At 34.0% G+C, this 26,849-nt stretch overlaps 1 protein-coding gene and 1 pseudogene across 12 annotated transcripts in view; both read right to left on the bottom strand.

Moving 5' to 3' along the window:
* LRCH3 (leucine rich repeats and calponin homology domain containing 3) overlaps nucleotides 1–26,849 on the bottom strand; it is a 98,302-nt gene that overhangs the window by 45,741 nt on the left and 25,712 nt on the right. For all 12 annotated transcript variants that reach the window (XM_016135215.2, XM_016135211.2, XM_036219989.1 and 9 more), the window contains exons 2-6: nucleotides 16,808–16,952; nucleotides 15,075–15,201; nucleotides 12,271–12,376; nucleotides 7,835–7,971; nucleotides 6,597–6,706 (exon numbers count right to left, since the gene is read on the bottom strand). In XM_016135215.2, coding sequence (XP_015990701.2) covers nucleotides 6,597–6,706; nucleotides 7,835–7,971; nucleotides 12,271–12,376; nucleotides 15,075–15,201; nucleotides 16,808–16,952 — 625 coding nt within the window. The remainder of the gene's footprint in view (nucleotides 1–6,596; nucleotides 6,707–7,834; nucleotides 7,972–12,270; nucleotides 12,377–15,074; nucleotides 15,202–16,807; nucleotides 16,953–26,849) is intronic.
* LOC118602514 lies at nucleotides 14,758–14,875 on the bottom strand (annotated as a pseudogene).

Raw genomic sequence — 26,849 nt, 5'->3', positions numbered from 1 at the left:
CACCAAACATTTACTGAAAGCCAGGCAGTGATCTAGGTGCTAAGAATACAAACATAATAGAGGATGGTCATTGCTTTCACAAGTTCAGGCTTGTACTGAATTAATTCTATTACTGAGGTTAGAGAGGTAGGATTTTTCTTACCAGTGGCTTAGTCTTTCTTGAATTTTGTTTTACTGTCACATCATCATAAATACATATATTTAGTCTGTAATATAAATCTGCTTAAAATTATTTCAGGAAAAAAGCATAGGTAACTATAGATTGCTACTGAAAAATGTGTGTCATCATATAAAATGAAAATGTTATCACAACAACGCAGTTTGCTAGAAGAGCTGGAAACATTTACGTATTGAAGTACGTTAAACATTTGTGATCTTTAAAAAATTAAGGAAGACTGTGTGTTGCTTTTATGTTATACAAAGGTAGTTTGAAAATTACATCTAAGAATTAAAAGCATCACAGCATCTAATTTGTACTGAATGCCTGAAGAACTATAGGATTAATAAAAATTCTTTTTAGCAAGACACAACTCTTAGGACTAAATGGGTCCTAGATTACAGTAGACAGCTAGTAACTAAAATGTCTAATATTTGTTTAGGGTTTTATAGGCAGTAAAACACTTTCATACATGGGTCATTTGATCCTCAGAACTACTGTTATAGAGTATAAACAGGGTAAAGATCATATTGAAGACACCGAGGTTCAAGGATGTTAAGTGAATTTCTCAATACTATGGGAATCCAGAGCTAGAACCATGGCCTATGATTTCATGACAGCATTTTGAATAAATGTACTGCTAACTATAATATAATTTTCCTAATCTGTACCTCAGTGAGAAAGACATGAAGAAAGATAGTTTCTCATTCACTGATGCATGAGGAGTTAAAGGAAATATTGCATGTATATATGTAAATATGTATATTTCCACGACCTTCTGAAACAATTCCAAATAAAGTAGCATAACTCTGGGAAAAACAGAAAATATATTAGACAGATTAACCTAGTGAGCATAATTAGGAATTATTATAGGGACTGGAATACATTAGATCTATAATTACTAATTCCTTGGAGAGACATGACATGTTTATGCTATTTAGACTTCCCATTTAGGACAGATTTCTCCATTGATTCAAGCTTTCTTTTATCTCTTAGAAATACAAACTTTCTTCCTAGTTTTGCTTTTGATATATGTTTTTTAAGTAATATGAAGAGGACTGGTACAGTAAAAAAATTACTAGGCCAAGACTAAGGACAGAGTCACAGGTTTTGTAATTAGCACTGCAGCCTTCAGTCAAAACTCATTACTCATATAAGTGATGATGCTTCCTCCTTAGTCTTTTTAGGCGTAGCCTCACATACACATACCCAGTAATCACTATTAACTATCTTACATGTAAACATTGACGACAGCAGTAGCAGTTTAATTTTTCTATTCTGCTATTTCAGGAGTGGAAAACTTTTTCTTGGCAAGAATTACTAACTCCAAGGAAGAAAACCAATTAGTATATATATAAAATAAAAGCTACTTTTATTGTTCATCTTTAAAGACTACAGGAGTAGAATATCTTTAACATAAAATTTAAATAGGAAAACCAAAACTTCAATAAATAAGAAATAAGAGTTCTATATTATAAGCAATTAATTGAGGTAGGAGAAAAAGAAATGAAGAAAGAAAAGGAGATAGTAAATGGAGAAGATAAAAAATTCTTGGTAATAATAGTTTGGGTCCCCTCATACCTTTCTTGCTGCCAAAATCCATCCTCTAAGAGAGGCTTAGATCCAGCACAGAGCATGTCAGACGTAAGCCTTACCATCTGCCAAAATCTTTTATGTCCTCTTTAACATTACATATCTGCTTTCAGTCTTCAGAGTTAAATAAAATTGTTAAAAGTGAAGATGTTCTCAGTAGGAATCTTTTATGGGTATGTATTATTTTGGTCAAGTTCTCCTTGTGTATTTGTGTAAACATAAAAACTTATAATATTGTATGCTTAAACAACCAGATTAGAAATGGTATTTTAAATATCCCTCATAATATCTAAGCAAATCTTCAATCTAACAGCCAGACCAAAAAATTCAGAATATCATTATGAACTTGCTTCTGATGACTTTAAGCAAAGAAATAACATTTGTGCAACCAAACTGCCTATTCATTCACTCAATAAATACTTGCTGAGCATCTACTGTATATGCCAAACACTTGGCTGAGCTAGGGATACAGTGGTGAAGAAGAAAGGCATGGTTTGTGGCAAAGGGCAGAAATCAAATATCTATGGAGTAATACTTAATTTACTTGAGAAATAGTGTTCTGTGTAAGTGAAATTTTCAGATAGCTTGAGATTATCTCTCTTAGTATAAATACTTAAATATTTAATTCTAATAATTTCTGATGAAAAAAATTAAACTATGATGCATATTTCCCTTTACTGTAAATGATACAGCTTAATATGCTTTAGCATTTTCTTAATAAGCATCATCATTTACTATGCTAAAATATAACTTAAAATATTACTGAAATATGGAGGGGTCTTTGCATATATTCCTAATGGTTTCAAACTGCTATGTTTTTAGAGCCTCTCTGCCTTTAAATCCTAAAATTATGAGACATATCATAGATGAAAATATCTATAACAGACATAGCTTTTAAAACATGAGACATTATTAATACATTTAAAGCCCTGTTATGCCTCATTCACATTGAATCTTATTTCCTCTCAGAGTTAACAATCCAAATTTTTATTTAATGTGTTTGCTTTTTACAGTTTTATTCTTTCCTTCAAATTACATTTTATGCTTTTAGTATGTCTACTTTTAAATGGCCAACAGACACAAAAAGATACTCAACATCACTAATCGCCAGGGAAACACAATTTAAAACCACAATGAGCTATCACCTCACACCAGTAGAATGGCTATCATCAAAAAGTCGAGGCGGAACCAAAATGGCATCGACGATAGAGGCTCTGTTCATCCCTCTGGCGACCAAATCAAAGTTGCGACAGAAACAAGGAGCAACAACAGCAAGGAAAAACCACCTGGGATCTAAATAAACAAGCCACACAACTAGAAAGAAATCCAAGAAAGCACCCTGCAACAGCAGAAAGTAGGACAGGGCAGGGATGAAGGGTGGCCCAGTCTCCAGTGGCTGAGTAAGATGGAGGCTGCGGCAGCAGCAGACACCTCTTAAAGGGGCCGCATCCAAGAGCGGATTTTCATGGTGACGGACCTGCTCCCTCTGAGCACCAATGTGGATTCGGCTGTGCACAAGGGGCATCAAGGATTTACAGGGAGACATTGTTGGAGTGATGGCCCAGGAAGGCTCACTCTGTACAGAAGTGCCAGTGGTATCCATTGTTCCCTGTTGAGTCCTCCCCCTTACCAGTGCGCAGGACATAGGGCCCTCGGTCATCAAACTGGATCAAGGAGGTCGCTCTGCCCAGAGGAGTCCCTGAAACCCCGCTTCCCCCCAACTCACGGCTCCGCTCAAGCCATATCCAGGTTTATCCTTAGAGTCAGGTGCTCCTTGCTGAGCAGAGGCTAGACTCACACTGGAGCCAGCTGGCATTGGTTTCTGGTGTGGCCTTTTGAGGTAACTATAAGCAAAGCATCTGTGGATTGCTTGTTGAATCTTAACAGGTGGCTCAGAGGGATGGAGGTTTGGGCTAATTTTGGCCTGCAGCTGAACCCCTCTCAGGACTATGCCACTAGACATCTACTTCACAAATCCACACTAAGAAAACCAGATTTAGGAGCTTTGCTTAGTACATAGAAACAGACACGGAAAGGCAGCCAAAATAGGAAGACAAAGAATGAGAAACCATATGAGAGAAGAGAACAGAGATCCAGATATAATGGAGTCAAGTAATCGAACAGATGCAGAGTTAAAAACACTGGTTATAAAGATGCTCAATGAACTTTTGGTTAAATTCAACAAAGAGATTAAAAAAAAAAAACATAAAAATGGAAATGGAAATTATAAAAGGGAACCAGTCTGAAACACATTATTTGAGATGAGAAGTATATTAAAGAGAATAAACAAAGAAATGAATGAAATGAATAAAGAAAAGGATGGATCAAATGCCCTATCTAGAGGATGGGAAAGCTAAGGATACTCAATCAGAATGGCAAGAGATCAGATGGCAAAACTATAAAAATAATTAAGAAGGAGCATATAGGACACTATTAAGGGTTCAAATATCCATCAGATTGGTGTAACTGAAGAAAATCAAGATGTTGAACAACTGTGTGAAGAAATAATGATGGAAAACTTCCCTAACCTGGTAAAGAAAATGGACATAAAACTCCTGGAAGCTCAGAGAATTCCAAAAAATCAGGGATCCAAAGAGGCCCATATAATAATTAAAATACCAAAGGTTAAATACAAAGAAAGAATATTAAAAGCAACAAGAGAAAATCAGATACTTATAAGGGAGCACCCATAAAACTGGGTTATTTCTCAAAAGAACCTATGCAAGACAGAAGGGCTTGGCAAAAAATATTTGACCGGATGAAGACCCAGGATATACAACCAAGAATAATTTATCCAGCAAAGCTATCATTTAGAGTTGAAGGACAGATAAAGAGATTCCCAGACAAAAAAAAAGCTGAAGGAATTTATCACCACCAAGTCAGTTTTACAGGAAATGTTGGAGGGACTTCTTTAAGGAGAAAAAAGATGTATCAAAAACAGGAATAAAGAACGGTAACAACTACGTTCCTAACAATAAGTACCTCAAATGGAAATAATTAAGTGCTCCAACTAAGAGTGGATGAATGGAAAGGAAAACAAGACCTCTACATGTTGCCTATAAGAGACTCACTTCAGATTAAAAGACACACACAGACTAAAAGAAAGGGGATGGAAAAGATATTGCTTTTATGGACCTAGGAGGTATTTAAGTCAGACAGAGAAAGTTAAACACTATATGATTTCACTTATACGGAGAATCTAAGGAATAAAAAGAACTAAAAAAAAAAAAAAGTCAACAAAAAACACGTGGAGAAAAGGGTACCCTTGTGCACTGCTGGTGAAAATGCAAACTGATATTGCTACTATGGAAAACAGTATAAAGATTCCTCAAAAACACTAAAAATAGACATACCATAGGACCCAGCAATTCCATTTTAGGGTATTTATCTAAGAAAATAAAAACACTAACTTGAAAAAATACATGCATCCCTATGTTCATTGTAACATTACTTAAAATAGCCAAGATATGGAAGCAGCCTATGTGTCCATCAATAAATGAATGCATAAAGATATGATATACACATACACAAACACAATGAAATATTACACAGCAATAAAAAAAGAATGAAATCTTGCCATTTGTGACAATATAGATGGATCTAGAGGGTATTATGCTAAGTGAAATGTTAGGCAGAGAAAGACAAATACTGTGTGGTTTCACTTATATGTGGAATCCAAAAAAAAAAACAAAAAATAAAACAACAACAACAAAAAAAACAAATGAAAAAGCAAAACAAAAACAGACACATAGAAACAAACACCAAAGGGATGGTTATCAGAAGGGATAGAGTAGGGGATGGGTAAAAAAGGTGAAGGGGAATAAAGTCAATAATATTGTGATAAATTTGCACAGTGACAGATTATTACTAGAATAATCACATTGTAATTACAATGTGATCACACTGTAAGGTCTAAAAATGTTGAATCCCTAGCTATATAGCTGAAACTAATACAACTAATATAATACTATATATACTAACTATACATAAATAAAAGGTTTAAGCAAATCTAAAAAGAAGTATGTTTGCTTTTAGACTCTCTACCATAATAGAAATTTGTTAATTTGTTTCAGATTAGGATACTGAGAAGCAAGCTCATTAGGACTGCACTTTTACATAAAATGTGACAGGTTCTAAGGGAAGGCCTTGAAGGTTCTCTTTGAGTAAGTCTATGAGCAGTACTGCATCTTCACTGAGACATCTATTTTGTCTGTTTAAAGGTCTTTTGAATTTAATTCCTGCTACTTAAGATTGTTCCAAATGGTTGGGAATGGCAAGTAGATAACCTTATAAGTCAGGTGTTATGTTACGGAGGGATTTATAGACTAAAACATCCCGAAGTGACATTAATGGTCACCAAATCCAACTTCTTCATTCCCTATGGAAAAAATGAAGCCCAAAAAGTTTGAGTGACTGGCTTGAAGTCACAGAGCTTGTTAACAGCAGAGCCAAGATTAGTATCCAAGTCACTCGGACCAGTGGTTTTCAACTGGGGACCATCCAGCAGATATTTGGCAATGTCAAGAGACATTTTTGTTTGTCATACTGAGAGAGTGCCACAGATGCCGAAATGCTGCTAAACGTCTACCAATGTATAGGACAGCTCCTTACAATAATTATCTGGTCCAAAATATTAACAGTGCTGAGGTTCAGAAACCCTGACTTAGAACTCCACTGTCACATCTATGTAATTGACTTTTACTTAATACAAGCATTCTGAAAAGAAAAATAATGTCAAAATAGGTTACTTCCCATTAGCCAAACATTTAGGGCAGATTTAAGGGGCCAGTATATTTGATTCCCTGTGAGATGGAATATGATTGATAAAAGAATAGAACATACTCACCAGGAGCCAAAACCCAAGGGTCTTCTATCATAATCTGGCAGATCTGGAGCAATCTTACAAGCTTGTATGTTCAGGTATTTAAATATGTGGACTTTGCCTTTTATACATATCTAAATAAAGTAACACATAAATGCAACCAAAATTATTACTCATCTGAAATATATGTGTCCCTTTTCTTTTATCACAATCAGCTTTTTACTTAATGTATATTAGAAATAGAAGGCATTTCTATCAAGTACCTATAGCAATATTAAAAATCTAATACTCATAACAATTATTTTAGGTATTTAAATGATATAAATATAGGTTTTGTTTTCTAGTCACTAATAAAGTTTCAGTAACATATAAAATAATTTATGATTACAAACAGAATACCAAGTAAACTTATCATTGATTAGCTCGGTATAGTCAGGGCTTTAGAGCATTGCTCCCCCATGTATAACATTAGCAACTTTTGCTATTAGAAATCCAATGATTGTGTACAATCATGTTTTTAATCCGTGAGAGAGAAAATCAGAAGATAATTAAATAGTAAAGCTGCATATATTTATGTTGCTACCTGTTGACGAAGTCAAAACATAAATTTGTTAGGCTTATGAAAGCTTTCTACAGTTATAAAGCTTACTCATAAAGTTTTATGGTTAACATACAGAGGCTTGTACAACACCATCAATAGATTAAGAGTTAAAAAAGTTACAGTGAAAAATATAGGCTAGTAAAAATTTTCAGATTGTAGGATGTCTGGAATCTATATATAATACTATCTTACAATCATTATTAAATAGCTTAATTTCAGTCACTGATAAATGATCAAACTAACCGAATGAGGAACTTAAGATTTTAGAAAACAGGAAGGCATAAAAACAATGGTCAAAATAAATGCACTGATAATTTTTAGTTCTGAAAGCTAAGTATTTTAATTTGTCTCTAGTATTTACATTGTTTATATTCAAGTTTTACTAGAAAAAAATTTAACTCAAATTTTATTAGAAACACTTTAAGGAAGAATCCCACAACTTAAAAAAAAATAAAGTCAATTTAATGAAAAGAAAAACAGTTTTGTAAACAGTACTTAACTTCTACCCCATTTATTGAAGTCTTCTAAAGAACACATATGTGTGATTTTTTTTTCAAAAAACTTAATTTCCAACAAAAACATAAACACATAGAACTTAAGTTTAAAATCTCATCCTTTGTCCAAAAAGTTCATGAAATACTTCGAATCAACTATGGTTTACCTGTGCAGGAGGAGACTGTAACGGGTTGTTGTCGAGGGTGATCACCTGTAGGTGCCTGAGGTTCCGATAACAAACAGGGATTGTTGTAATTTTATTGCAGGAGAAGTCTAACCGTATCAAAGGCAACTCTGCCAGCTCTGCAGGGAGATAAGATGGAAATGAACAATCAGTATTTCAAAACTAGACAACTTTTACAGGAGCTTCTAGTTAAACACAGCAGATTTACCATGAGTATTTACCTCCATTCCTTCTTAGTGATTAACTGATATAACAAAGTGGTGTATAATGAAATCTACTTACTTATAGTTGGGAATATAAATTCAAGCTATTTGAACCCTCACAGAACTTTAGAAAGATGGAAGGCCTGATACCACAGAATAATGGGGATAACAAAAGAGAGGAGATAATAGTCTATATAAATAAACAACTTAGTGATGCCTATAGATTCTCAACCCCAACTCAAGCAGCTAGGGCACTACCCCTCTCCAATCACCACAGGAGCCAACAAGTTATTCTCTAGTGCAACTGAATTGAAAGGCTCTAAATTCAGTAACCCCAGGCACAATGGAAAGTCAGGATGGGTTGCCAGTTGAAAATAGAGGTCTACGGCCATGCCACCCTGAAAAAGTCCAATCCTGGGAGCCTGATCTCGGAAGCTAAGCAGGGTCAGGGCTGGTTAGTACTTGGATGGGAGACAACCTAAGAAGACCAAGTGCTGTAGGTGTAAAAAATAAAAAATAAGGGATTGTAGGCAGACATGGTCCTTGCAATCAATCTGTGAGGTCAACCAAGGTTTGCTTCACCTAAAAAGAAAAGAAAAAAGAAAAGAAAAAAGAAAGGGAAAGGAAGGGAAGGGAAGGGAAGGGAGGGAAGGGAAGGGAAGGGAAGGGAAGGGAAGGGAAGGGAAGGGAAGGGAAGGGAAGGGAAGGGAAGGGAAGGGTTCTTGAATGTAGGTAGTTAGGAATATACATAAACAATGTAGAAGAAATAAAACATCATTCTCTGGAGAAACTATACAGTCCCATATAAAAGGACTTTAGATACTGATATAAAGTTCCTCCCCCAAAATATCTAGTTTACTGCTTAATTACCATTGTACAATTCCTGCCCAGTATGCCTGGAACTTCTAATCAGCTCTATACTGACAGTTTATGATCCATAGACATTTAGAAAAGCCTCCAACATGTTAGATAGAAATTAAAACACACAAACCAATCGAAAAGAAGAACTCAGAACAGGCAATACATAGGAAACAGAAGAAAACTCTGAAAAACTAGAACTATTACCTCTAATTTCAGAGAGTAAGATACTGAATTACTGAAACGAGAAAGGGATTTTTTTAAAAAATTAGAATAATAAGTGTTCTCAGAAATTAAAATTATGATAGCAGATATTAAAAATTCAGAAGAATGGTTGGAACATAAATGGTTGGAAATGTTTACCACTTGGTAAAACAAAATGTCAAAGAACTGAATTATAAAAAAGATAATGTTACAGGATCAGTTAAAGAGGTTCAATATCAATTAAAAAGAAAACCTAAGAGAACAGAGAAAGTAGAAGACAGGAAATTATCAAAAAAGAGATATAAGTATTTTCCAGAATGAAAGATGTGACTCTCTGGTTTGCAAAGAGGTCCACTGAGTACCTAGTACAGTAAATTAAAACAACTCATATCATGTATGGCACATCATCATAAAATGTCGCCGTAGTAGAAAAAAAGGGAAGATCTTAAAATCTTACTGAGAGAAAAAAAATGCATCACAAACAATGGACTGGAAGTAGAAACAGCATCAAAATTTCAACCATTAATTTTTAACACTGAAAGTCGAAAGTGAAAAAAACTGAAAATACTGAGAAAATAATTTTCCACCTAGAATCTATAACCAAATTATCAATCAAGAGTGAGCATAAAGATGTTTCTTTTCAAGTGAAGTCTCAAAAAAATGTTTTCTCATGACATGTTCTTTGGAAACTACTAGAAGATACCACCTAGCAAAATAAGAGTAAAGTAAGAAAGAGTAATTACTCGTCATTTATACTTTAATAGAACTGAAATTTTTAAAAAAGTAAGAAAGAAGACCATATGAAGTCCAGAGGTAAGACTATTCAACAAAGAAGAAAGCTGAGCAGCAACAACAGAACAACCAGCACAGACTGGAAGAAAAGGGAAAAAAACATCAATGAGGGAAATATGCAGGGAATAAAAAATGATAATCTGATTGGGTTGACTAATAAAGCTGTTAGAAAAAGAGAGAAGGATTAGCCATAGGTATATAAAAAACTGAGCAATTTAAAAAACAACAAGAATGAATTATTGACTTGAAAAACAATAAAAACAAGGCATACAAGAAAGAAAATAATATCAGGGTATAGCACTTGAAATGGCAGGAATGATATTTATATAGTTATAATATAAACAATAAATAATTATTTAATCAAAAGTTGTGATAAAACTACACTGGGAAGATGTGAAGAGCAAAATAAAGGTGTAATAGTGTCAGGAAGTTAAGTCCTCATCTACCATAACAGGAAGCTGAAATGTGTCAAAGCTGACAAATCTAGCAATAACTGTAAAAAGCCCATCATTAGAAATATGTCCGCAAATAAAAGGAGGAGTCAAAGGAACTGAAGGTAGATGCTTCTGGCCACTGGAACTGGGGTGGCAGGATGGGTCAGGCAGGGAAATGCTATTATTTATTTTAAGCTTTTTAATACTACTTGATTTTTTGAATATTTGATAAGAGTGAAAATTTAAAAGCAAAAGGACAATATAACAAAGGATGTAATATCTTACCTACCAAATTATAGTATGTTAGAGACCACCAATTAATTAACATGAACTGGAACACTAACTTGTGTAGCTGCTGGAATAAGGTTTTCCTGAGATCTCAGTTTAACTGACTATGCTGAGATTACAAGACAAACTGATTTAAAAAAAAAAAAAACATTTAAAACTATTTGGTAGTTTCATCGTTTTCTTAGTAATATACATTCAAAATATATGAGATGACAAAACTATCAGACTACAGTTGTCATCTGAAACCCCAAATGTTCATTTTCACTAAAACCCCAATATTTTCATTGACTGATTTCACACTGAGTCAGTAATATTACATTAGCAAGCCTTTAAAGATTAGCTACAGTAGGTGGGTGAGTCCTGAGTAGAAGGGTAAGGTAATCCTAAGTAAAAAGTTTGGGTTATAAGGTCCTATGTCATGATTTTGGTCAGTTCTGCTGAGGCCTTCATTCATATTCTTGATGTGCTATAAGGCAGAACAAGGAAAAAATGAGGAAGCTCTGAAGACAAAAAGTGTAAAGGTTACTGGGTAAGCCTAGTGAGAGGAAAGATATGCAGGATTTTCGGTAGCATGGTTGCAGTAAATGTATAAAAGTGGACTGGGAAGTCACATTCTGACTTGGGACCCAAAATGTCAAAGCTACACTAGTATGTTAGAACTAAATACTGTCCTAGATCAAATTAGTGTAAACACTTGGATTCTATAATGAAGCAAAGACATTGTTAATTCAATATTTATTGTACACAGAAGTTGCTTTGTCGAAGAACCTATAGAATTATCATCATGAAAACACCTTCTGAAGATTATTTTTTTGCTATATAACCTGAAACATTTACAGATGGATTTCTCTAGATTCTAGAGGATAGACTAAAGGAAAGTAGATGACAGCATAGATAAAACAAGAGTTGCCATGATCTGATGACCATTGTAGATGGGTGATTCATTGCTCTCATTTATATATGGGAAATTTTCCATTATAAAATTAAATATATATTCTGATCTAATAAAATAATAGTTCTCCCCATTTTTATTTTCTTTGATAGCTTTTCCCATAAATTTGTATTTTTGAAAACTGATAAATTATACTTAATTTGTTTAATCAATTTTATCATTCAAATAAATATGCCACTTAGAGTCAGCCTAAGATAGCCAGTTTCCTGGTGCAGTCCCTTGCTCCATTCATTATTCACTCTATCCATCACCTCTACATGGTTAATTAGCCTCTACTGACTATTTGCAGTGAAGGGTAAAATTATTAGGTTCAAGTCAAGTCCATTTTTAAGTCAGCTATTTTCAGGAATGTTTTTCATTATACTAAACTATCCTCTTATCAAAAATATGTTACATGTCACCCAAGTAGTTATGCTTACTGAAACTTCCAGTGACCCTCCCCTAAGTTAGCAATTACATAGGTTAACAAGATCTAAAAGTACAATCACTGGTAAATAGTTATCAAATGTTTCACCTAAAAGTTTAACTTTTAAAATTCACAATAGTACAGATAACATTATGTTAATAAACCACTACATCTCAAAATATTAGCTATAATTCTTATATATTTTTGTCTTGTGCACATCAGTCTGAGAGAACTTTAAAATAAAAAACATAACAATAAAATATTTATTTCATAGTTCTTACCTTCAGGCAAACGTACTAAGTGATTTCTTCTTACATTTAGGTCTCTCAATGCCTCCAAATTACCGATTTGGGAAGGTATTGTTTGAATTTCATTGCCGCTAACATCCTATTTCAAAAAAGATACAAAGTAAGTAATTATTCTAATATTAAAAACTTGTCTGCTTTAAACTGTCTGTAAAATGGCATTGGACAAGATAATGCCTGTGGTCCCTCCTAGTTGTGAAAAAAAGTTGAATCTGTCAAAGAATAATTACAATAATTTGTACTAACACTTAATTTTAAAAAGTTACAGGTTTTCGACTGATTCTATATATTTTATATATGACTAATTTTGTGAGATGAACTAAAATTAAATGACTTAAGACGTGGGTTGGAGGCCTAGAATATGAGATCAAATAAATATGTTGGTGAAAGGTAAAATAAAACAATATTTTTATTTTACAGTGTTCTAATGAAGCTAGAAAAAATGATAAAAATTATAATAAAATTATTTAAAAGAAAATCCTATTTTCAAAATATCAGTTCAACTGTTTAAGAATATAAAATAAAAATGCATTGAAGATGACTCAAATCATTCTTTATCAAACTGAAAGTGAGAAGAAAATAATAAAATACACATAAAAGGCTATGGAAAAAATAGATACTGCTTTATTAGCATCTGATCAACCTGATTCCAATATATGTATTAGGCAGGCCTTCTGGTATCTCGGTAAATAGCTTGATTCTGGTTTCACTGGTTCTGAAAAGAAACTGACTATAGGTTCCAAGATTAATATATCCAGGATGCCATAATTCTTACACCAACCAGAGTAATTTGTAAACCCATGTGTAGCAGTAGGAAGTTGCTTAGGTTAATAAAGTGCTAATATGCCAGATTAACACTTCGAATTCCTCCAATAAATGAGTAAAAATATTAACAGACATTTTTAGAAAAGACTACTTACCAAAAACTTCAAGAAGATTCAGACATTATTGTAAAATTTTCCCAAAATGCTTTTAGAAAAAAATAATATTACTTTTACTTTCCTAACACGTACTATCTGAAGTAGAATCAGAAGCTAGACTTCTTACTCCAATGTTCTAGGCATCAAAGTTAAAAGAGTTCTAAAAGGAATTGAGAAGATAGGAAAATGGAGCCTGAGCCAGAAGGTAACAGCAATCTATAATACTTCTCTCAGAAAATGTGTATGTTGAAAGACACCGTTTACTTTCATTTAAAAAAATGAATAAGGATGTTGTAGAAAGACCATCAAGTAGGAATCAGGAGCTTTAGGAATACTAATTCTTACTCTGCCACGAGCTGTTTATATGACTGAGGATATCAATTAACCTCTTTTGTAGAAAGCTAAAAAGCACTTTTTGCAAGAGATATCTAGCATTCAGTAAATAGAAACAGAAAGTTTAAATGATTTGAAAATTAGAATTTGAATCATGAGTATAATTTACTACTAGTTCATGTTATTAACACAAGTTCTGAAGAAATGCCACAGAACATACATTTTAGATTTTACTTCCTTAATCTAATTAATTGTAAATAAATGGTCTAGTATCTAGATTCCAGATTTAATGAATTTGTGAATTATTACATGGGACTTTTCACATTCATAATCCACCTGAAAAAAAAACATGAGCTAATATGAGGTCCAATTAGATTATAAGTATACAGTATTTTTATATGATGTCCATCTTTGTTAATAAACCTATCTGAACTATAGAACTATATACTCCCAAATCTCAATAGACATAATTGTATTTGATACTTTCAGAAATATGAAACATGAGGTTTGGAGCTAAAGTAGACTGGTTTCAAATTCTACTTCAGTTATGGAACCTTGGGCAAATTACTTGACCTGAGAGCTAGTTTGCTCAGCTGTAATATGATAATTATAGTACCTAATTCCTCCTGTTATTGTGCTGATTTGATTGTTAGGTCCGTGGGGTCTGCCTGGAGGCTTCCCACCTTGACATGAAATCGGACAAGGGCCCACCCTAATCTCCTACTCTACCACCACCCTAATCCAGATGCTCAACTGACATTCCCCACTCTATACCCTTCTCCCACATAACCCTATAAAAACTATGCTCTCCTGTCCCAGGGCTCAACTTCTCTGGCCCCTCTCCTCTCTGGACCAGAGAACCTCGCCCGGGAGTGCTCTCCCAATAAAGGCTTGCTTTTAAAACTTCTCTCAGTGTGTCACGCGTTTACCTTACATTGATGAGAAAAGTCTCTTGTCATGTCCAAACCATAAGTACTCAAGAGCAACAAGGAGTAGTAGGTGACAGTTAAGCTTCTTAGAAATGTAAAGCAGGCAGTGAAGACGACCCTTCTTTAGAATGGGAGCTAGATTCTAAAGATAGCATGTAAGGCAAAAAAATAAGCCTGACCTTTGAAGTTAGTGTCCATTTCCTATAGGGACTAAACAAAAATCAGAATATTGGTGCTATTAACAAGATTTAATTCTAAAAGTTCAAATGCATTATTGATTACACCTACAGCACCTGGTATTCCTAGGTGGTCTCCCATCCAAGTACTAACCAGGCCCGACCCTGCTCAGCTTCTGAGATCAGATGAGATCGGCACATTCAGGGTGGCACGGCCGCAGACAGTTCCTTAATATCTCTGTTGACATACTTGAGAACTGATCAATCAGTGGAACTCCATTATCAATACTTAAAAATAACTAAAACTAAAAAACACACCTATGGATCTTTACCATATATAAGAATATGACTATGTATGTATATATATGCATGTGTGTGTATGTGTGTATAAATAACAATCAAAAAATAAAATATTAACTTACAAGTTCTGTTAAATGTCTGAGATGTCCAATTTCTTCTGGAAGTGAGACCAATTTGTTATTACCGGCAATTAAGACTTTCAATGGTAAATTACATAAATGTACTGGCAATGTTGACAACTGGTTCCGACTAAAATGGGTAAGCAGAAAAGAGAAGAGTCAGAGTCTATTACTCAAGAAAAATACTCCATATTTACCACTCTGCACTCAGTAAAATAACGAATATAAGTTTTACAAGAAACAAACAGGATATTAGACTTGAGTTCCAGCTTTCATTTCCTCACTTGTTAGCTTTATGCTTTTAAGCACAGTGTTAACCTAGAGATTCCTCGTCTGTAAATTGAGTTTTCAATTAGTAATAATTGCACCTCCAATAAACCTCATGGTTACGATACTGCCACTGCACAAAGCTCGTCGTCTCTACTTATCTTACAGGACTCTTGCACCATAAAACACCTTTGCAAATAATGAAGTGCTACATAAATACGACATTATTTTATTAAAGTTAAATTTATGTAAGAAAAAATTATTTAAAATAGGGTGGGTACTATTATCCTCTTCTTCCTTCCAAAGAAGAGTTATAAACATAAGTGTTTGTAATTTACTTCCCTCATCATTCCAGTATTATAATCAAATGTACGTAAGATTCAAATATAGTTCTATGGAAAACAAGTGACGTATTTGTGATTTCAAATATATCATGTCACTCAAGTATAGATAAGAGATCTTATTTATACAAAAACAAGCAAATTAGAATTAAAAGTAAAATAAAACGCATTTATCATTAGGATAAAAATGAGTTAAAATTTTACTCATGTAGATTTAGTTTTTTAATCCTTAGCACCAATTGCCCCCCATTTTCAAGATCTTTAAAGCTTTTAATGCGATAATAGTTCTACTCCTAGATATTTACCTTAAGGAAAGAGAAAAATAAACATTTACATATAAAATTCTCTACTTAAGTATTACTTTTATCATGGCAAAAAACTGAAAGAAAGTTACTGAGAGGGAATATGAGTTTTAGAAGTATATGAACTGTATGATAGTGATTATATATAGAGATATTTCCAAAGGATATTTCATGACAAGAGGAAAACATTTAAAAATATGACTAAAGGCCTGGAAACAGGGAAAAGATCACCTATAATAATACTTACTATTATTATTATTTACAGATAGTATTTAAATTATTTATTGTTAATATTGAAAAATACCTACTGGTTACCCTCTCAAAAAGTTGAACCAGTTTATACTCCCACTAATGGGATCACCTACAATTATAACTCAGAAACATTTTTATGAATTTCCTTTACACTTTTGTACAATGAACATTTATAACTTTTACAATGTAATAAAATAAAAGAATTATTGTAAGATGTGAAAAAATGGAGATGAGTTGAATAAGTGCATTTATTACATTCAGAACTTAATACACAAAAATATGTAATCACAAGAACCAAAGTAATTACAGAGATACTAGTTTCATATGATGCAGCTTATTTGAAAATGTAATTGGAGAACCATTGCTACAAAACTGCTGCAGCAAGTGAATTAGGCTAATGCTAATTATTGCAAAGACAAAGGGAGAAACGACAGAAACATAGGCAACACTGTTAATTTAGCCTAAGAACTTGTATGGATACTGCTGATATGAATGGATAGTGTAAATTTTAGTGAAAGGGAAGAGAAAATTGAAAAGACCACATAAAATCAAATATTAAAAAACAAATCCTCACCTAATATTTAAGAATGTAAGAGCTTGTAGGTTTAGAATTGCCTCTGGTATATAGCGAATACAATTTTGGTATAAGTTGAAATTCTCAAGAGAAACGAAGTGACATACTTCTATGGGAATTTCTGAGAGGCGATTTCGTGACAGATCTGTAAGAAAAAATAATTAAGTTTAAAACCAACATTTGGAACTTAGTTTACTGAAATGTTAAATCGGCAAGTTTTGTGAATGTTTGAATTCCCAAGAGTTCTATTGTGGGGACTGATTCAGAGTAAACAATCAAATATTAATTGAATAAACCATTTTAACATATGCCTCTATACCCTACTGCTGAGAAATGCTGATTCCTTTTGAGATGACACATATACTAAAAAATAAAACCCATCATTCTTTTCAAGTAACACAAATTCTAAGGCATATTCGCCTATAAATCATATGGAAGATCATACAAAATACCAAAATATCCATGGAAATGAACGTATCTCTAAAATCCACCTTCCCCAAAGCATAGACAACATTCAGATTTTTAGAAAAACAAAGCAAAGCAGTCAAAATAATCAGGATCATGTCAAAAGGACTCAGGAACCAACTCTGATCAAAAATGAGACAATTTGAGCTTCAATAAAGATCATAATTACAATGGATTGAATCTATTACATACATGGAATTATACAAGCTTATAATGACACATCTTTCTCTGTCCCCAAAAAGACAGAGAACCAATTCATTATCTTGTAAAGAAAGGGATTAAAAATCAAACATTTACTTTGCCTTCCCTATATGAACTATATCACTGAATAACCAAGCAGATGAAGTGAAGTATCTCTATATGTATTCTAGCTATAAATGAAAAATGAGAGAAAATCACCATTTTGCAACCTCAATGAATTACTAGATCTAGAATGAATATTAATGGCTGCTATCTATACCAAAAGACAATCAAATTATATGTCTCCCACTAGAAGAACAGAACATCACATTATGGCCTTGTCAAAGGGACAGAACATGAATCTAATTAAGCTTCTGCATCAGCTGCAAACTTTCAGGAAATGCAGAGGACAGAGGATTGCTGTAATCACTCTATCATTATCCATTTAGATTTAATTAAATATACTGTGAGATTTATTTGCTTACCACTGTTTTCTCTCTTCTGCTCTATCTTAAGGTCTCTGTTAGGAATTATTTGGTGAGAATCCTTTACTGAAAACTTTCCCTAGATAGAGGCCTGAATTCTTGCATATCTGCAAATACACTGCTTACACCATAACAAGTGAATGATATTTTGGCTAGGAATAGGTACAGTTCTTTTGTTAGTAATCTGTAGATGTTATTTTACTACCTTCTAGTTTCCAGTATTGCAATGAGTAGTCCAGCACTAATCTGATCATTTTTCCTGTGTAGCAGCTTGTTCTTTGTCTCAGCACCACCACCAACACACTGGTCTGGAACTCAGTGGGCTCTTTCAATCCTTTAAACCAGAGAAATTCTCCTCTCTTATATCTTTATTTGTTGCATGTCTTCAATTTGTTCTTTCTCTTTCTTCACATTTTTTCTGTTTTGATATACTCTTCTCATGTTCTAGACCATGAATCTGAGTCTCGACAATAATCATCCTCTCTCAAATTAATATATAAAAATGTTTTTTTCTCACTTTTTAATTCTTTTATACTATAATGTCACTTTGTTTCTCCTAAGAACCTTGGAATAATCTGTTTTGTTTTGCTTGTTAAACCTGTTATCTATCTCTTCCAATAATTCTATTTCACTGAAGTAACTTGTTCCAAATATAAACATTGTTGATCCTCTCTTTGGGACCGCTGGAGTTCCTTAAAGTGAATTACTTTCCGTTGTCAATTCATACCTTGCCTCATCCTTGGAGCTCAGGTCAGGCCTTCAAGAGTTAAGACCAAAATAATGGAAGCAATCTCCACAATGTGCTGGTACTAAGCTTCCCCTCCAAGGCACGGATGGCTCTTTCTGAGAACTCAAAGCTTTTAATAACGGCCCCCATAGACTTTTATCTTTTGTCTTCATCTGGATCCCGGTATATCCCCGGACTCATATGTTTCCTACTGATGGTACTAGCCTGTGCACCCCAGAGCTGCTTCGCTCTGGTGATAGTAACTGAGGCTGGGAAACAGCACCATCTTACCAAAACACCATGATTAAGAAAAAGTTAAAGTAACAGAGACCATCAAGTACTTAGACTAAATATTTCCTATAAAATCACACTGTAAATAACTTCTTTAATATAAAGTGCAATAAGATTTTATCAATTCTTATTTAAATTTTATTAGCATAATTTTAAAAAGTTGAAAACATGAAAGGAATTTAATTGCAAATTATTCCTTTAATGTTTAAATTTAATCAAAAAGGGACAACTTTAGGCAACAAACTTAAACTTAAGCAGGGATTATTTAATATTGATTTTCCTAATATTTGTATTATAAAGCTAAATTACTTAAAATCCAGAAAAATGATATCAATGACATCCATCTATCTTTTTTTGGTCCCCATAATGAGAGAAAATAAAATGATAGTACAATATAGTCAGTTTAAATACTTCTCAACAAACAAGCACTCCTTAATTTTTAAAGAATTAGCTAATTTACAACATAATCTACTTTTGAAGCCAGAGTTTCTGCTAAAGGTTCTTACAAGTTCTCCCATTTAAATTGTATTTTGATTTCAATTTGAGAAGACAAGTAGCTTCTTCTTTGTGTTAAATGAGTAATTTTTTTTACGTCCTATAAATTCGAGAAGGAGGCTGAATTAGTCAGTTGGGTCACAGCTGAAATATGGAAAGTACTGCAAAGTACTACTGGTTTATGGAGAAAATAATTTTACAGATAAATAAATGTAATAAAAGAGAAAAAAACTTAAAAATATTCAGCTAAAAATTATGGATATGTTACTCCGGTTATAAAAGCAATACATATTAAGTTCATGTATGCAGAAGATTGCATAAAACATACACGTTCAAAGAAATAAAATATTGCCAGTACCCTAAAAGCCTCAATATAGCTCTTCTTAATCATAAGCCCTTTCTTCTCCAAAAGAGGAACCAATATACTGATTTTAGTGATAATCATATTTCCTTGATAGTTTTAACACTTTATAAGTTGTAGTTTTGCCTCCTGCATTAATTTCCTATTGTTGCTTAACAAATTACCACAAACTCAGTGGCTTAAAATAGCACAAATTTCAGTTCTTGTTCAAAATGGTGATGCAGGAAGATCCTGAACTCATCTCCTCTCAGAGACACACTGAATCTACATATGGAACTACGTATGAAGCTACATATGGAACAATTGCCTCTTAAAAACCCTAGAGATTGGCTGAATGATGACTACACATAAAGCAAATGAGAAGAAAACCACATTAAAGGGGGTAGGATAGGCTGGGACACAATGTCACCATAACCCCACCCTGGCAGAGAGACCCACAGTTGGGAGAAAATTCAAAACCTGGAGCTTCTCCCTGAGGAATGAAGTGTTCAAACCCTAGATTAGGCTCCTCGACTTTTAGAACTTACATCTGAGAAATGAGTCCCCCAAATGCCTAACTTTGAAAACCAAGGGGCTCACAGGCAGAGATCCAAAAATTATAGTCGTCTGGGAGATAGGTTTTAAAAGACCCAACTCAGAGGCAGCTGATCATATGCAGACTTAAAGTTAGGAGGCTGGCCTGCCTTTATTAAAGTATTGGTCTGCGGGGCAGGCATCTAATTTAACATAAACATTTAAGGCCCTGCTGGAATACTGTCTCTGGGGACAGAGAATGGCATAAACCACCTTTGTGCCCACCCTTTGCCATGTTCCAGAGAGCCAGTACTGCCAGGAAAGGACCTTTTACAAGTATCTGGTGACTCACCTTTGCAGCTGCTGTCCAGGGAAGCTTGCACTCCTGGTCCCATGGGACTGCAATAATCAGTGTCATCCAGAAAGGAGCTCATACCCATGTCTAACACCCTGATTTTTGCAGCTCCTAACAGGTGACACCTCTGTATTCCCTGCCTCCTGCAGACAGTGGTGCTTATACTATGGCAACCAAGTAAGAATTCCTAAACAGCTCCCACCTGCAGGGCAGAGCAAGTGGCAACAGATCCAAGAAGCTCAGTCCATTATGCAAGAGGACCTATTAGCTAATTATCATAGCTGCAACCTGACGGGTAGGCTTCTAATTAAATATATATCTAAAGGGTGACTATAATCCTTTCAAGAGATCTTGGAGGGCAGGCACTACATTCATGTTTTCCTGCCATACTCCAGAGTGCCAGTTCTCCTGAAGAAGACCTTTACACAGAACTGATACCCTGGTTTTTATGTCTGCTGCCACTCAGAGGATGCCCCTTAATCACCTGGCTCTGGTGGCCAGGGGAGCTTGCATTCCTGGGTCCCATGGTACAGTGGCAATTGAAGAGACAGTTCTTGAAAGGCTGTCATCCCCAGGGCACTTTGCGGATAGGAGACTAAGGCATAATACCCAGTATTTTTGTGAAGGAGGCCTCTTCGCTTGTCCTGGAGCTTCAGCCAGAGGGTCATGCTTCATGTCTGGCACACATCTAGTGGACTACAGAGCTGTCCTTAAAGAATGGAGGCTGTAGCAACATCAAACAGACTAATATTGGAAGAGAAGGGGGGAGGAGGAAGAGAAGAAAAAAAAAGGGGCAGAAACTTGTTCAAAGAAATAATTGTTGAAAACTTTCCAGCATGGGGAAGGAAATAGACATCCCAGTCCAGGAAGCACAGAGAGTTCCAAATAAGATGGACCCAAAAAGACTCACACCAAAACACATCATAATTAAAATGTTAAAAGTTAAAGACAAAGAGTTAAGTGCATAGGGATGTGTCTACATTAAGCAACAAGAAAAGTCTAAATTAAACAACCTAGCTTTACAACTCAAAGAACTAAAAAATAAAGAACAAACAAGCCTCAAAGTTAGCAGAAGAAAGAAGATAAAGATTAGAGCAGAAATAAATGAAACAGAAACTAAAAAGACAATAGAGAAGATCAATGAAACTAAGCTGATTCTTTGAAAAGATTAACAAAACTGACAAACCTTTAGCTAGACTCACCAAGACTCCCCAAGAAAAAGAGGGCTCAAAATCAGAAAAGAAAGAGCCATTACAACTAACATATACAAAAGCTCACAGAGCCTATTATAAACAATTAAATGCCAACATAGAACTCCTAGGTACATACAACCTACATCAAGACTGAATCTTAATGAAATGAGAACTCTCAACACTCCAATTACTAGTGAAGAGATTAAATCAATAATCAAAAACCTCCCAACACACACAAAAGTCCAAGATCAGATAGCTTCACTGGTGAATTCTAACAAACATTCAAAGAATTAATATCAATCCTTCTTATGCTCTTCCAAAAAACAGAAGAAGAAACTCTTCCGAACTCATTTAAAGAGGCTAGCATTACCCTGATACCAACACCAGACAAGGATGCCACAAGAAAATGAAATTACAGTTCAATATCCCTGATGAACGTAGATGTAAAAATCCTCAACAAAATATTAGCAAACCAAATTCGACAATATATCAAAAGGATCATACACCATGATCACATGAGAGTTATTCCAGGTAAGCATATATGGTTCGACATCAGCCTATCAGTTGATGTGATACACTGTATTAACAAAATAAGGATACAAATCAAATTATCTCAATAGATGAGAAAAAGTATTTGACAAAATTCAACATCTATTTATAAACATGACAGTGATGCCCATTCTCACCACTTTTATCTAACAAAGTATTGAAAGCCCTAGCCAGAGCAATAAGGCAAAAAAAAAAAAAAAAAAAGAAAAAGAAAAAGAAAAAAGATAAAAAAGAAAAAGAAAAGAAACAAAAGGCATCTAAATTGGAAAGAAATAAGTAAAACTGTCACTATCTGCAGATGACACAATACTATATATAGAAACCCCTAAAGACTCCATCAAGAAACTGTTAAAATAAATGAATTCAGTTAAGGTGCAGGATACAAAATCAATACACAAGAATCTGTGGAGTTCCTATATACTAATAACAAGCTATCAGAAAGAGATATCAAGAAAACGATCCTATTTTAATTATATCGAAAAGAATAAAATACTTAGGAAAAAATTTAACCAAGAAGGTAAAAGACTGATACATAGAAAACTACAAGACATCAACAAAAGAAGCTAAAGAAGACATAAATAAATGGAAAGATATTCCATGTTCATGGATTGGAAGCATTAATATTTTTTAAATGTCCATACTACCCAAAGCAATATACAGATTCAATACAATTGCTATCAAAATTCCAATGGCATTTTTCAAAGACATATAGAACAAATAATCTTAAAATTTGTAAGGAACCATTAAAAAAAAAAAATAGCCAAAACAATCATGAAAAGGAAGAACAAAACTAGAGGCATCATGCTCTGTGATTTCAAATGTTACAAAGCTATAGTAATTAAAACAGTATGGTACTGGCATAAGAACAGGCACACAGATCAATGGAACAAATCCATGCATATATGGTCAATGAATTTACAACAAAGGACCCAAGAATACATAATGAGGAAAAGAGACAGTTTCTTCAATAAATGATATTGGGAAACTGGACAGCCACATGCAGAACAAAACAAAAAACAAAAAAACTCTCAACCAATTCCTACACCGTCCACAAAAATTTACTCAAAATGGATTAAACACTTGAACACTGAAACCATAAAAATCCTAGAAGAAAACAGGTAGTAAACTCCTCGACATAGGTCTTCGCAATGATTTTTTGTATCTGACACCAAAAGCAAATAAAAGTGGGACCATGTCATAGTACAAAGCTTCTGAACAGCAAAGGAACCCACCAACAAAATGAAAAGGCAATCTACTGATGTGAGAAAATATCTGCAAACCATATATCCGATAAAGGGTTAATAGAGAACTCATACAACTCAATAGCAAAAAACAAACTCTCTGATTTAAAATGGGTAGATCTAAATAGATTATCTTTCCAAAAGAGATGTATAGATGGCCAACGGGTATATAAAAAGATGATCAACACCATTAACCATCAGAGAAATGTAAATCAAAACCATGATGAGCTATCATCTCACACCAGTGAGAATGGTTATTATCAAAAAGATAAGAAATAGTAAGTTTCTACAAGGAGAAAAAGAAACCCTTGTGCACTGTTGGTAGGAATGTAAACTGGTGCAACCACTATGGAAAATAGCATGGAGATTCCTCAAAAAATTAAAAATAGAACCATGATATGGCCTAGCAATTCCACTTCTGGGTATTTATCCAAAGAAAACACTACTACTAATGAGAAAATACATTCACATTCACTGTAGCATTATTTACAATATCCAAGATATGGAAGCAAACTAAGTGTCCACTGTTGAGTGAATGGATAAAATTATGATATACATACACACACACATATGAGACTATTATTCAATCATAAAAGATGAAATCTTGCCATAGATGGACAACATAGATGACAACATAGATGGACCTTGAGAGCACTTTAAGTGAAATAAGTCAGATAAAGACGAATACCATGTAATCTCTCTTATATATGGAATCTAAAGGAGAAAAAAAACAACTAAACTCACAGAGAACAGACTGGTGGTTGCCAGAGTTGGGTGGTGGGGTGGAAGAAATGAGTAAACTGTTTTTTCAGTTTAAATTGTTTAAATAAAAATAAAATTTAAAAATTCACAAATTTATTATTTTACAGGTCTACAGGTCAGATGTTAGAAATGAATCTCACTGGGGTAAAAATCAAGAAGACATCGCTGGCAGAGCTCTTTCTGGAGCTTCTAGGAGAGAATCTCTTTTCTAGTTTCTAGAGACTGTTTACATTCCTTGGCTCATAGGCCTATCCCTCCATCTTCAAACTAGCAATAACAGGCAGAGTCCTTCTGATGCTGCCATCTTTGTTTTTTCTGCCTCTTTCCACTTTTTAAGGATCCTGTGACATTGCTAGCTTTCCCCCACTTCTCTCCAAATAATCCAGAGATAATCTTCCTATATGAAGGTCAGCTGAATAGCAACCTTAATTCTCCTTTGCCATGTAGCCTAGCATATTCATAGGTTACAGGGATATTAGTATGTAGACATGGTTTTTTTTGGGGGGGAGTGCACAATTCTGCCTACCACACCTCTGAATTTTCTAAAGGTAGTGGAAGAGGAATTTCCCACTTAATTGCCCAACATGACTAATCAGGTTTTTTTTTTCTGCTTCTGTAAATATGCCTGCTGCATAGGACAAAGGGTCAACTGAGAACTCACCCTCCCTTAAAGATGTATTGCTTTAGTGCTTGTTAGAAAACCTCATGCTCTATAACTGCCCATAGCCCATAGCAATTTCAGGGGTCTGTAAATCAGCCCATGCCAACTGTAACAACGTGGGTATAGAAGTGAAATTGTCCCTAAGCTCTGCGCCCAGATTTTCAGAGCACCAGCTCTTCTGGGACCGCCGACGTAATAAAACTGAGTTCTCGTTCTCTGGGTTACTGCTTGGATTTTCGCTGGTCTGATTTTTGGAGCTTTTGGGATTTTTCCATAACAGCAGAAGCATGTTGTACGTGTAGACGTTTGTGATCTTCACTCAACATTTGAGATTTATTCATGTAGCTACATACTATAGTAGTTCCTTCATATTCCTTGTCTTCATAGTGTTATTCTACAATATGAACATGCCACAATTTACTTATTACTGATGAAAACAGTAATTGATTACACACTGATCTACAGAATATCTAGGAGTGAAAATGCTGTGTGATATATGTATCTTCAACTTTACAAGAGAATGCCAAACTGTTTTCCAAAGTGGTTGTGCCAATTTACATATCTGCCACCAGTGTACAAAGAGTTCTTGTGGCTTCACATCCTTGTCAATACTCATTGTATTTTAATATATTCATTATGTTTTAAAGATTTTTGTACAGTGGCATTTCATTGTGATTTTAATTTTCATTTCTCTGGTTATTAATGAAGTACCACAGCTTTTCATATTTATTGGCCATCTAGATTTCCTTTCTTGTGAAGTACCTGCTAGAGTCTTTTGGTTTGTTGGAGATCTTCGGAAATTTTGAATATGAGTCTATTGTCAATTATATATGTGACAAATATCTTCTCCCACTCTGTGGTTTGAAGTTTCATAGTCTATCATTTCATGTCTTCTAATTAAAGTTTAATTTTAGTAGAGGAAAAATTTTAAATTAATCTTTTCCTTTATGGTTAGTGGTTTTTGCAATTTTAAAAGAAATTCTTCTCTACTCAAGGTCATAAAGATATTATCTTCTAAAAGTTATATAGTTTGACAATTACATTTAATCTATCAGAAATTGATATTCTAATATCATGTGAGATAAAAGGCCAATTTCGTTTTTTTCATACAGGGATACCCAATTATCCTAGCAACAGTTATTAAAAAGACCATCTTTCCTTCCCCAATTTCTCTATTAACACCCATGTCATATATCAGGTGTCTTTATTTGTATAGGCCTATTTGGGGGCTCCCTAATCCGCTCCATCACTCTAATTACCTATCCTTATGTCAATATTATACGACCTTAATTACTACAACTTAATAATTTTCTTATTTTTTAATTAAAGAAATGATTTAAATTTTTCCATCTACTCTCTCCTCCCCCTAATAATTCATGGTATCATATACAGTGGTGTAACCCCACCCCCACATCACTTCAAGTAGAAGTATTCCTTTCTCTTTGTAATTCTTCAAGTGTGTCTTGATTTTCTAGGTCCTCTGCATTTCTTTATAAATTTAGAATGAGCTTGTTAGATATCAAAAAATATGTAATTTTTATTGAGATTGCACTGAATGTATCATCAACTTGGAAAGAAATGACATCTTTACAATATTGAATCTTTCAATCTATGAAGATCTCCATTAATTAAAGGGTTCTTTAAAGTTTCTCAATAAGGTTTTGTCAGTTTCCTCAGAAAGGTTTTATAACTTTTTTTTTTACTTATTTTCAGGTTCTTGTTATTTTATAAATGATATATATGTTTAAAGTTTTATTTTCTAGC

Source organism: Rousettus aegyptiacus, unplaced genomic scaffold, assembly GCF_014176215.1.
Source record: "Rousettus aegyptiacus isolate mRouAeg1 unplaced genomic scaffold, mRouAeg1.p scaffold_m13_p_4, whole genome shotgun sequence".
Lineage (NCBI taxonomy): Eukaryota > Metazoa > Chordata > Mammalia > Chiroptera > Pteropodidae > Rousettus > Rousettus aegyptiacus.
This window is presented reverse-complemented; position numbering and strand designations above follow the sequence as displayed.